Source organism: Eschrichtius robustus, chromosome 2 (genome assembly GCF_028021215.1).
Source record: "Eschrichtius robustus isolate mEscRob2 chromosome 2, mEscRob2.pri, whole genome shotgun sequence".
NCBI classification, from domain to species: Eukaryota; Metazoa; Chordata; class Mammalia; order Artiodactyla; family Eschrichtiidae; genus Eschrichtius; species Eschrichtius robustus.
In genome coordinates, this window is record NC_090825.1 from 174,290,920 (window position 1) to 174,304,581 (window position 13,662).

Here is a 13,662-nt window from a genome sequence, read left to right on the forward strand (position 1 = left end):
CGGCACCCGGAGCCCCGGGCAACCGGAGTCCACGGCCCTCAAACAGGGTTTCTCAGTCTCAGCACCACTGATAATTGGGCGGCTGTCCTGGGCATAAGAGGGCGTGTAGCGGCATCCCTGGTCTCTACCCACTCGATGCCAGGACCACACCACTCCATCCAGTAGTGACAACCAAAACCATCTCCACGTACTACCAAATGTCCCCTTGGAGGACAGAGCCGCTTGCCCCACCCCCAGTTAAGAACCACTGTGCTGTGGCCCGGGTTCAATCCCTGGTCGGGGAACTGAGTTCCCACAAGCCGTGCCACAGGTTCGGAAAAAAAAAAAAAAAAAAAAAAAGAGCCACTGCAGTAACCACCACGCTGGGCTGCTTTCTATCTCCAGGGTCACATGGCCCAATCAGAACTCCCCGAAACCTGTTCCTCCCCCAGGCTTCCCATCTCAGCAAATGATACCCCCACTCGGGCGGGTCCCTAAGCTACAAACTTCAACATCTTCCGACCTCCTTTCATTCACTCCCAGCCCCCCTCCATCCAATCCGTTAGCAAGTCTGATCAGCTCAACCCCCAAAATGGGAGCCAGATCCGTTGTCCCCAGCTCCTCGTCCAAGCCCCCATCACTTTTCCCTGGGACACCTTCATCAACCTCCTCCTCCCAGGTCCCCTTACTGTCACCTCTACTGCCCTTAGAGTCCAGTCCCCATGGAGCAGCTTAAAACACTCCAAGACTGCCCATCATATTTAAATTCCACACACATCCCCACAGCCACCTCCATTGGAGTACCTTCCTCCCAAACATCACTTCCCTCTGCTCTCCCTTCTCTTGCTCACCTTCTGCCAGCAGATCCTTCATTCTCATCCTCCTGCCACAGGGCCTTTGCACAGCCTTTGCCCTCCCTGCCCCCATGCTTCCCAGAGCTGGCTCCTCATCCCTCAGCTCTCAGCTTTCCTTGACCATCCTCCAGAAGCCTGCCCCCTTTGTTTTTCTCCATCCTGACCCCTGGATTATTCTGTCTGCAGCATTTACTACCGTGTTTTATTGATTTGCCTGTTTACTGTCTGTAGCGGGTTAAACGGCAGCCCCCAAATAGATACATCCACATCTGACCCCTGGCACCTTGGTGAGTGTGATGTTATTTGAAGAAAAAAAAAAAGGACTTTGCAAGACATCATTAAGGACGTCAAGGTGTGGAGATCTTTCTGGATTATGAGACACACAGATGGACAGACACAGAGGAAACAGCCACGTGAAGATGGAGGCAGAAGCTGGAATAACGCAGCCACAAGCCAAGGAACGCCTGGAGCCAGCAGAAACTGGAAGAGGCAAAGATCGGATTCTCTCCTATAGCCTGGAGATGGAACAAGATGCTGCCGACACCTTGTTTTCAAACCTCCGCCCTCCAGAACAGTGAGACAATATAGCTGTTGTTTCACGCCACCCAGTTTTTGAGACTGTGTTACAGCCGCCACAGGAAACAGAACACAGGCAGCCTTCTCTCCCACAAGGCCATGAACTCAGGAGAGCAAAGAGGAAATCTGTGGTGTTCTTTCCCATCACCCCAGCCATCTGCACAGCGCCTGTTGCCGATGATAAAATAAATGAATGTCTAACTTGAAGAAGCTCTCAGTCTCACCTTCACCCCAGCCAGTAATTGTTCACTTCTCTTTGGATTCCGCCCCATCCCCCCAATCTCGCCCACCCACCTCCCCACCCCCCCTACCCATCCCCCACCTCCCCGGACACAGGAAACTCACTCCCTCCAAAACAGTGGTTCTCTCGGGGGCAATTCTGCCCCCCAGGGGACATTAGGCAATGCCTGGGGACATTTTGTGGTCACTACTGGGGTGGGGGGAGAGTGGGTGAAGGTCAGGGGTGCTGCCCAACTTCCTACAATGCACAGGGCAGCCCCCAAGACAGAGGATGAAGCCCCAATATCAGCACTGCTGATGCAGAGAAACTCTAGACTCAATTTATTGATAGTACTTGATGCCAATATAAACATCGATTGATCGACTGCCTCCTGACATCTCCTCCCCGCTCTTCTGGTAACAGCCCCTCAGTTTCCCAGGTGAAACAGCCCCTCCCCGAGCCTAGCTCCTTTGGGTAGAGTCGACCCCGCCCCCGACTCCAGAAATGGGCACGTGACCTGGCCTGACCAATCAGACCATACATTCTCCCAGGCACAGCAATTGGTTCAGAATTGGACATGTTACACCCCCCCCCCCAACATTCATGTCCAATGAAAGAGAGATCTGGGGTTTAGAGGCCATTAAATCGACCCTCCCATTTTCCACTGGACACAGAATTGTGGGAATAAAAATTTGGTGTATCTGGGCACTCTTGTTTGCCTCCATGAGGGGAAAGGGTGACTGAAAATGGAGGAAAACACCCCAAAGAAAGCAGAGTTAAGAGATGGAGTGCAAAGGGGAGAGAGGAGAGGGTTCCTGAGATATCTCCTGAGCCCCTGGATCCAGCCGGACCTGAAGGCATTTCCTCCCAAGCTTTTCAGTTATATGAGGTAATAAATATTATTTTTGACTAAGCCAGTTTTGGTTGGGTTTTCTGTCACAAGATCTAAGACTCTTGCTTGAAACTTCTGCAGACTAAGTTCAGAATTTCCTCAAACCTTAAACTTCTCCAACTGAACATCCCTTATTTCTTCCACTATTCCCCAAGGGACCTGACTCTCATGTTCCTCTTAAAGCCCAGGTCTCAGAACACCATCCCTGAGATCAAAGGGGACAGTCCATCTCTACAATGTAGTGAGACCTTTAGAAGCCCAGCTATGCCCATCCAGCACACCCTCTGGTCCTGCCCACTTCCTGGCACCATTAATGTTAGCAAGGGAGACAAACAGAACTTTGTCTTTCAGTCCCTCAAATATTCCCCAACCTCCCACATGCACATTGGCATGTCACCTCCTCCAGGAAGCCTACCCTGATTGTTTCTGGGGGTTCTCTTCTCTCTGCTCTCACAATACCCTGGGCTTCACTCACCCATCACTGAGTGTGTTAATCTGTGTTGTAACTGCCTATTTCCTAGTCTGTTTCCATGAGTTTCATGATGGTCTGCATCTCATTCATTGTGGGATTCTCCAACAGAATGTCTCAGAAATGTCTCTGAGGTGGGTGGTAGTATCATCATTACTATTTTTGTTATTATTGCTGTTATCACCATCTTCATTTGCCTCATTTTACAGATAAGAAAACAAAAGGTGAGAAGCCACATAACTCGGAACTAGTAAAGGCAGGATAATCTCAGGCAATCCATCCTCAATCATCGCTAACCAACTACCACTAACCAGTAGTAAGTAAGCACTCAACAAATACCTCCTAAATCAGGGAGGGATCAGCAAACTCTGTAAAGAGGCAGACAGTAATTTTTTTATTTTTTTGGCTTTGCAGAGAGAAAGCAGCCACAAACAATGTGTCAACAAGTAGGCAAGACCTTGTATCAGTTAAACTTTGTTTACAAAAAGAGGCAGCCAGGGCTTCCCTGGTGGCGCAGTGGTTGAGAATCTGCCTGCCAATGCAGGGCACACGGGTTCGAGCCCTGGTCTGGGAAGATCCTACATGCCGCGGAGCGACTAAGCCCGTGAGCCACAATTGCTGAGCCTGCGCGTCTGGAGCCTGTGCTCCACAACGGGAGAGGCCACGATAGTGAGAGGCCCGCGCACCGCGATGAAGAGTGGTCCCCGCTTGCCGCAACTAGAGAAAGCCCTCACACAGAAACGAAGACCCAACACAGCCATAAATAAATAAATAAATAAATAAATAAATAAAATTAAAAAAAAAAAAAAAAAAAGAGGCAGCCAGCCCATGGGTTATAGTGTGCTGACCCCTGTATTAAATGACTGAAAAAATGAAGTGAATATTTGATCAACATTTATTGAGCACCTACTATATATGCCAAGTGCTGTTCTAGGAACTGGGGACACAGTTGTGAACCAAACAGACAAAAAGCTTTGCCCTGACCCTCCAGTGGGGGAAGCAGATAATAAGCAAATAAGTTTAAAACTATGGTAAGTCAGAGAGGGCTAAGTACTGTGGAGGAGGGCTTCCCTCGTGGCACAGTGGTTAAGAATCCGCCTGCCGATGCAGGGGACACGGGTTCGAGCCCTGGTCCGGGAGGATCCCACATGCTGCAGAGCAACTAAGCCCGTGTGCCACAACTACTGAGCCTGTGCTCTAGAGCCCGCAAGCCACAACTACTGAAGCCCACGCGCCTAGAGTCCGTGCTCTGCAACAAGAGAAGCCACCGCATCGAGAAGCCCATGCAACCGCAACGAAGAGTAGCTCCCGCTCACCGCAAGTAGAGAAAGCCCACGCACAGCAACGAAGACCCAATGCAGCCAAAAATAAATAAATAAATAAATAAATAAATAAATAAATAAATAAATACTGTGGAGGAAAATAAAAGAAGGAAGAGAATGGGGGGGGGGGGTAGGCAGGGGCAGGGGGTGTGATTTTTACATGTGGAAACCAGGGGAAATCTCTCTGATGAGAAACCTTCAGGAGATAAGAGAACAACCAGGGTGTATATCTGGGGGAAGAGGGATTTGTAGAGAAAGAACAGCACGTGCAAAGGCCCTGGAGCTGAATTGCACCTGGTGGGCTCTAGGAACAGTGAGGGCGGGCCCACATGGCTGGAGTCGAGTGAGGGAGGGGGAGAGAGGGAGGAGATGAGGGCTGAGAGGTGGGCAGAGGCCAAATGCATAGGTTCTTCTGGGTCATGATGAGGACTTTCACTTTTACTCCAAGGGGAGCCATGCGTGGGAGGGCTGGGAGCAAGGGGAGGGACAGGGGTTTCCAGCATCCGCTGTGAGAGTCCTGAAGGGTGACATTTCCCAGTATTGGGCCCAGAGAGGAAGTCAGTGAACAGAACAGAATGGAATGGGAAAGAAGGCACAGCGCAAATGTTGACACACACCCCCGCCAGGCTTCTGTCCCGGTCAGTCCTAGTGGACATGTTTAGATGCGATCTTCCACCCAACCCAACCCAACCCACTTGGCTGAGATTTGCTTGCACCAAGCCCCACCCCAAGTCCCCAGCTGCATCCTTCCCCCATGGCTCTGGTCCAGGTCCTCCTCATTCCTCATCCCTCCAGATGAAACAGAGGTTTCCTCTAAGCTAGCCCCCTCCAGACCTGCAACTCTGAAACCAGCTAGGCATCACCCTGAGGTCCTCTGGCACTGCCTTCTCTATATCCACCCAACCCATTTCCTTGCCCTGCCTGGCACCCAGCTAAGCTACATTCCCATTCCTGTCTTGCAGTTGGATGGGACCATGTGACCAACTTATGGCCAGTGGAACAAGAATGGAGGTGATGGTGCCACTTCTGGGCCTGTCCCCATGAAAACCTCTCAGGGTTTCGCTCCTCATAACTCCCTCCTTGTCCTCTGGCTGAATAGAGAACTCCAAGGGCTTCAGGGAGGATGGGGCCATGAGATGGAAAGAGCCCAAGTCCTATAGGGACTTTGTAAAGAAGGGCTATCCTCTTAATCCCCCAGTTGACCCAAACTGGATTGTGATATAAGCTAGAAGTAAACTCTTTAAATTCACTGAAGCAATGCAGTTCATTACAGCAACTAACATTTTGCACCCGGACCTATACCACATCCTACAGGCAAGCTCAGACCCACTGAAATCAAATTAGCAAAAAAGAATGACTCCCATTAATTTAGCACTTGCTATACATTAATCATACGTCAATCACCATGATAGGAATTTAACTTACCTTATCATGTTGAACCCTCACATAACCCTGAGATAAAGGTGCTGTCCACACCCCCATTCTGTAGATAAGACAACCTGGGCAGAAATAGGTTAAGTAATTTTTTTTCTCCAAGATCACAAGGCTAGTAAGTACCTGACTTGAAATTCAAAGCAGCCCAATATATAAAGAGTTCCTAAAAATCAATAAGAAAAAAATTCCAGCAGTCCTAGAAGGAAAAAAATAACGGGCAAATGATATGAACAAATATTATTTTGCAGAGAGAAAATATAAATAGTTCTTAAACATAAGAAAAGAGGCTCTATCTCACTCAGAATAAGAGAAATGTACATTGAGTCATAATGAGCTTCATTTATCACCCAAGTTGGCAAAACTCCAAAAGCTTAACAACTGTTGGCAAGGCAGTGGAGAAACCAGCATTCTCATTGCTAGAGGTAATGTAATTGGAACAATGCATATGGGAACAATCCCAAACAGAGAACAATTTGGCAGGATCTACTGAAAACACAGACTCACCCACTTTGAGCCAGAAAACCCTTCTGAGAATTTATCCCATGGATATACTTGCTCATGTATCTGGCTGCAATAATAACATTTATATGTAGCTAGATACTTTTCTAGGTTCCTGATAGTAACTCATTTATCCTTCAGAGCAATGCTTTCAGATGGGGATTTATTATCTCCATTTTACAGATGAGGAAACGGAAGCACAGAGAGGTTAAGTAATATGCCCAAGGTCACACAGTAGAAGAGCCAAAAAACAGTTCATGGACAAGGTTATTGATCACAGTTAGTTTGTCAGAACAAAAGCCTGGTGCAATCCAAGTGCCCATCAATAGGGGTGATGGTAAATTAAGTGATCCCCCAGCCGTGCAATGGAATACAGTTTAGAGAAACTGTCCCTGGCCACATGCCTGAGGGGTGGCAAAAAAAAAAAAAAAACAGAGTAGGGATCCTGGTACCAGGCTGCCTGGGTTTGAATTTCTGACTGTCACTTTCAAGCTGGGTGCCCTGAGGCAAGTGACTTAACTTCTCTGTTCCTCAGTTTTCCCATACGCAATATGAGGATAATGATAATATCTACCTCGTAAATTGTTATGGAGATTAAACAAGTCAGTGTATAGAAAGTGTTTCGACCAGGGATCAGCAAACTTTTTCTACAAACGTCTGGATAGTAAATATCTTCACCTCAACAGGCCAGGCACTCTCTTCGTCAGTTACTCAACTGTAGAGTTGTAACTGGAAATCAGCCATAGATAATACATAAACAAATGGACGTGGCTGTATGCCAATAAAACTTTATTTATAAAACATGCTTGTGGTCCAGATTCGGCCCTCCCATTGTAGTTTGCCAGCTCCCAGTTTAGATGAATGCCTGGCACACAGTTCGCCCAATATAAGTGGTTTGTTAAGTGAATGGACAATCTAGAATATCGTGCAGTCATTTTTTAAGAAGAATGAGAACAATCTCTATGTATTGATTTGGAAAGATTCCCAAGACAATGATTAAGGTGAGAAAAGCAGGGTATAAAGCAGTGGGTGGTATGTGCCATCTTTTGTAGTAAGAGAGGAGGGTAGTTAATAAAAACCTGCATTCCTATTTGCATAAGGAAATTCTGGAAGGCTATATAGTCAACTTAAAGAAAAAAGGAGTCACTTATGGAGGAAGGTAGCACCTGGGTATCTGAAGAAGATGGCTAGAGGTTACAATTTTTCCCTGTGCACCTTTTTATGTGTTTTGATCTTTGAATGATACACATGTATTATTTAACCAAAGAGTCAAATATTTTAAAGATTCTACCAGGCTGTCTGTCCCCCAGCACAGGGTTTCGCAACCTCAGCACCGTTGACATTGGGGCCGGATAATTCTCTGTCGTGTGTGACATTGTCGGACGTTGAGCAGAATCCCCGGGCTCTATCCACTAGATGCCAGTATCAGCTCCCAGAAGTGACAACCCCAACTGTCCCAGGACATAGCCAAGGATCCCCTGGGGGCGAAACCACCCCGGTTGAGAACCACTGCCCTAACCCAAACTCCTCCAGGCTGTGCTATGCTGCCAACCTTCCCTATATCCCTCATTTTCCCTAAAAAGACTTTTTATAGAGGGTTTATCAGGTGTCAACACAGTACTGAGCAGTATTGAAATACTACAACAGTCTTCCCCCAAAAGGTGCCGTTTTTAGCCACAGTTCACAGATGGGGAAACTGAGGCTCAGGGAGGCGAAGCCAGCCAGTGATGCTGCCAGGATTGGCTCCCAGGTCTGGCTCCTCCAATCCACCACCATCAACCCCCACCCCAGCCCACCCCTCCTATTCTAACTCTCCTACCCGCTCCCTTCCCTGCCTCTGCCAACGGCACCAGCATTTACAGGCTGGGGACCGAAGCACAGAGAGGTTAAGTAACATGCCCAAGGTCACACAGTGGAGGAACTGAAAAAAGATTCATCATCCTGGCTCCAGTGACCGCACCCATCCTGAGTCTAATCAGCTCCCCCGTCCTGGTGGATCTTTCCCACAATGACTGTCACATTTGTCTCTTCCTCTCCACTTCCTCAGCTTTAAAGTTTCATCTCTGCCACCCGGAATTTGGGCTCCCAGAGAGAGTAAGAGTGTCTGGTCATCACTGTGGCCACCTATGATGGTGTCATCGTCTTTCTGGGTCTCAGATCTCAGCTTGGAGACTCACTTCAATCTGACCTCACCCATGAATCATGCCCACCAGCCAGCCCACTCACTGCCCTGCAGCACAACTACGTGAGAACCGCCCTGCTCCCACCTAAGAGCCTTTGCACTGGCAGTGCCTCCTGCGCCAGGAGTGCTGTTTCCTCAGACTCACATGACTCGTTCCCTCACTTTGCCCAGGTCTCTGCTCAGATGTTGCCTCCTCAGTGAGGCCTCCCAGACCTCCTACGCAAAAGTGCAACTCCACATTCCCAAGCCCCCTTCTTCAGGCCATGTACCACCTCTGACAATGTATATGTTTCCTTATTTGCCCACTGTCAGTGCCTCCCACTAGAATGTGGGCTCTTCGACAACAGGGGTTTGTGTGTGTCTTTTTCCCACTGTCTCAGCACCAAGAAGAGGCCCAGCGTACATCATAATTGTTGATGAATGAACGAATGAATAAATGAATGAATGAATGAATATGCTCTTCCCACCCTCTACCCAGGGAGCAGTGGAGCAAAAGCCGAGGAACTCTGAGGAGGAAACGAGAGAAACTAGGAAGCATCCTAATTCCAGGCTCCACACCTTTATGCCATTGTATGTCCCCCACCCCATCCCACCCCCATCAGGAGCCCTCCCTTTTCTCTCTCTGCCCTTCCATATCCCACTGGCAGTTCATGGCCCGGGCTTAAATCTGTTGATGGACAGGGACTTGAAAACTTAGAGAGGCTGTACTTGTGATACCTCCCTCTGACTTAATGTGACCACCTTTTAGCTTCCTGCTCATGGCCCCACTGTGAACGGGGCACAGGGCTGAGCATTAAAGGGAGACAAAATGCACAGGGCAGGATGGCACAGAGCTCCCAGATGGGGAGGATCAAGGAACACCCCTGCCCAGTGCAGGGCCTGACACAGCTAGGCACCGGAACCCTGAGCAATTAGAAAACTCCTACTCACCCTTCAAAACCCAGCACAAATGTCCCCTCTTGCATAAAGCCCAACTCTCCCAGGCAATGTCTTGCCTTTGCTCCAGGGCCCCCAGCCCAGAGGTGTCTTCCTCTGCCCTGGTCCTGACAACACAGGGCTGGGGGATGTCTGTCTCCCGCAGTCTGGGAGCACCTTGAGGGCCAGACCCAGGCCTGGGTCCTCGGTGCTGCCCAGCACAGAAAATCAGGACACATTAGTCCCTGCAGCTGCCCTCCTAGAGAATAATGCCACAACCCCTTGCCTTTTATCAGAAACCCAGCTGTAGGGAAGATGCAGGGAAGGATAGAAGTTCATCCTTAAGTCTAACCACTTTCCCATTAGCTGCTGTTGAAGCCTCACTGGATCTCGACTGCTCGCTGGATCTCGACTGCTCGCAAGTCTGGGGCCTGATTGGTCCGACGGCTACTTTCTTCTGTGTGGAAGCCAGGAGGCAAGCAAATGGAGGAAAATTTGGGATGGCCTGTGGCCAGAGCAGCTGGTGGCTGGGGGTGGCAGGGGAATCTCTGGGGTTCCCCCGCCACCATTCTTTCAGGAGGCCTGCCTGGGCTAGGGGAGGGTGGGCCTCTTCCACGTGCGGCCCAATCCCCAGGAAACACCCCCAGGGACCCCCATAGGCCCACTCCCTGATCAATGACTGCCCCTCCCCCCATCCGCACATGGCATCTCAGGCCAGAGAGGAGGCAATGCCCCAGCCTGCCCACCATCCGTCCCCAGAGAGGTCCCCCACTAGCCCACAGCGCGTCCAGACGAGCCTTTCCTCCCAGGGTAGGGCCTGAGGGCTGGATGGCAAGTGTCAGACCCGCAGGGCAGGCAGGGCACCCCCAACCACCAGGCATCAGCAGACATCACTTTCCACCCAGAACTCAGGAGGCCAGAGGGAACCAGAGAAGGTACGACAGAAAGAGAATCCAGTCCAGTTACCTCCCCCACCCCACCACATTCAAATGGGGATTTGAATAGATTTCCTGAGCTGGGGGCGGTCACAGTCAAATCCTCCTCCCCCTGGACCCGGGGCCCTTGCAGAAATCCCTACAGAGAAAAAGCAGCTATTTCTAGGTTCCCAAAACCCCAGGACCCACTCTCGGGGTTCTGGACCAGGTCTTGCCTCAACGTGCCCCCTGGGATGGATGGAGTTAGGAAGACCAGAGCCCCAGGCCTATAGCACCCCACCCGCCCCATGCTGCCCCAGGCCCAGGCAGGAAGCCAAGGGGAAGATGTGAGGGGAAGGAAGGGGCCCAGGGCCTGGGAGGAGGAGACACATGTGGGGGAAGGAATCGGAGGAGGCCCCTCCCCCATAGCTAGAATCTTGGAGGGTGGGGGGTCAAAGGAGTTGAAAACCTCAGGCACCCTATTGGCCACCCAGGGGGCTCCTAACCCCCCTCAAGACCCCCACACAGTCCCTTTTTGGGGCTTGATCCCCACTGGAGCCAGCCTGGGGCTTTGGGAGCTTTAACCCCAAGTTTGCCAGTTCTCAGCCTAGATGTGGGTTAACTGCGAGCCTATGAACCCATTCCCGTTAACCTTGGGTGGGCCACCCCTGTATCCCTGAGTGTTACAACCCCCATATCCCCCGTACCCTGTGCCAGACCCCGGGGCGGGGGCCATCCTCCCCTCTACACGGCTGGCCCAGAGGTGCAGAGCATCAACACCCTGGGTACCAGCCTGGGATGCCTCCCGTCACCCACCCTGGGGCAGGCCCGTCAGTGGCCGTCTCACCTGGGACATCTGGGGACGCAGGTTGACCTCCCGCAGGTTGATGGCGTGGGGCAGCAGGTTGTTGAGCAACTGGCACAGGAGGACGCCATCCCGGAGGGCCTGCGCCAGCTCGCACACCTGGGCCCCATCCCAGGTCACGCGGTGGCTGGGCGGCAGCACCCGGCACTGGATCAGCCAGTGGGTGCACTGGCGCCACAGCTCCATGGCTGCTGGCTTCCCGGGCCGGCCCGTGCACCCTCGCGGCCTCCTTTGCCGCCCGCCCGCTTGCCTCCGCTAGCTAGCTACCACTTCCTCTTCTTTGCCTGTAACTGTCGCCCTGAGAGGGGGTGGAGGAGGAGGAGCCATGGTGGGGGGGGGGTGGGGAGCACCTGCAGCCCAGCCCCAGCCCAGCCCCTTTCAAGCAGGACCTGGCCTCTCTTTCCCCCACCAGCTAGCACTGGGGCATCTGGGAGTGGGTTCAGGGTAACAAGACGGAGGCCTGCTGCCTTCCTCTGTATCCAACCCAAGAGCGGTACCATCTCGGAAACATACTCAAAATCCGCCCTTTTCTCACCCCTCCTTCCTCCGCCTCCACCCTCATCCAGCCCCCAACGTTGGCAGCCTGGACCAGCGCAGTCTCCTCCGCCCCATGGCCGGGCTCCTGTCCTCATCCCCCCACAATCTGTACTCCCCACATCGGAGGGCACCTATGAACACCTAAGTCAAGTCGGGATGCCCCACAGCCCCCCTCGCCTGGGATAAAAGACATCCCTGAAGCCCACAAGGGCCTGCATGACCACTCATCACCTCCCTGCCCTACTTCTCCCACTCTCCCCCACTTTGCGCTGTTCCAGCCAAACGGGCCTCCTCAGTGTTCTTCCAACACACCAGGTAGCCCCAGAAGCTTGCCCTAGAATCCTGCCACAAGGCCTTTGCACATGCTAGTCTTCTGCCTCAGGCAATTTCAAGGCCAACTCCCTCACTTCCTGCAAATCTTAGCTCTAGGTCATCTTCTCATGAAGTTTTCCCAAACCTCTCCATTTCAGATCACAGCCTTTTTTCCCACCCCATCACACCCTATCCCACTTCCCCACCTGTTATTTTATTATACTTATTTCTTTTCTTATTTTTGTTTAATAAATTTATTTATTTATTTTTGATTTACTTTTGGCTGAGTTGGGTCTTCGTTGTTGTGCACGGGCTTTCTCTAGTTGCGGCGAGCGGGGGCTACTCTTTGTTGCGGTGCGCGGGCTTCTCATCGCGGTGGCTTCTCTTGTTGCGTAGCACGGGCTCTAGGTGCGCAAGCCTCAGTAGTTGTGGCACGCGGGCTCAGTAGTTGTGGCTCACGGGCTCTAGGGCGCAGGCTCAGTAGTTGTGGAGCACGGGCTTACTTGCTCCGAGGCATGTGGGATCTTCCCAGACCAGGGCTCGAACCCGTGTCCCCTGCATTGGCAGGCGGATTCTTAACCACTGCGCCACCAGGGAAGTCCCTATACTTATTTCTTTATTGTGTACTGAGAAATTTGTGTCTCGTGTTGGAACCACTCCCCCCAGCACCTGGCACATATACATGCTTCATAAATATTTGTTGAATGAATGAATGAATGAATGAATGAATGAATAATTGAAAGCTCTATAGCTCTACCTCTGACATTTATCCCAAATCCGTTCATTTATTCCCGTGGCCCTGGCCACCATCATCTCTTTTTTTGGACTTCGATAGTGTCGTTCATTGGTTTAGCAAATATTTACTGCCTTTGTAGCCCTTATCATTACCTGAAATCATGTGCTCTACGAGGTCTCTCTACCCACCTCCACCCCACTAAATTGTGAGTAGTCTCCCCCCTCCGTCTCACAAGCACCCACCCACCCCACCCGCCACCCGAGCCACCCCCCGGATTTTCTTTTTTAATTATTGTAACCACTAAGGGGCGCTAGACTCCTTTCACTGGACATACCCCCTACCCTCTGACTGTATCAAAACCAGACGGGGAGTGGGTCAAGGAGGGGATACCCCTCAGCCTGTCCTGAGACTGGAGTCTCTTCCACATTGGCAGATGGGGAAGCCCAGCCTGGAAATTCCCAGATTTACGATCCTACAGGCACCAAAACTTTCTTCCCCAACCATCCGTGGCTCTCTATGCGTCAATTTCCTCATCTGTAAAATGAGTGACAGTAACCTTCAACCGTTTAGAATTACGGTAGGGGTCAGAGATGGTGGGGCTGCAAAGATCAGAGGAAGACAGGATAGCGCTCCAGGGCTCCAGGCTTGAATCCCACCTTGACCAATCACAAGCCATGTCAAACTTGGGCAAACTTGGGCTGAGCTGCCCCATGCCTCAGTTTCTGCATCTAGAAAATGGGGTGATGAAAACAGTACCCATCTCATTGAGAGGTCTACGTAAAAATGGAATGTGTTGAAGCAGGGCAAGCAAACAGAACAGTCCTGGCATACAGTAAGCGCTTAATGTATGTTAGCTGCAGCTACTGCTTTCAATTCTGTTGTTATTATTATGCGCCCTCCATAAACTTGGCCAGAGCGTCCTCTTTCTGGTTCCAGATCCCTCCCTCCCCCACCTTT

The 13,662-nt window shown here is 51.1% G+C and overlaps 1 protein-coding gene across 3 annotated transcripts in view; it reads right to left on the reverse strand.

Moving 5' to 3' along the window:
* Positions 1–11,306, reverse strand: part of VAV1 (vav guanine nucleotide exchange factor 1) — a 55,781-nt gene extending 44,475 nt beyond the window's left edge. For all 3 annotated transcript variants that reach the window (XM_068534987.1, XM_068534986.1, XM_068534985.1), the window contains exon 1: positions 11,103–11,306. In XM_068534987.1, the coding sequence (XP_068391088.1) occupies positions 11,103–11,306 (204 nt within the window). The remainder of the gene's footprint in view (positions 1–11,102) is intronic.
* Positions 11,307–13,662: the final 2,356 nt, after the last annotated feature.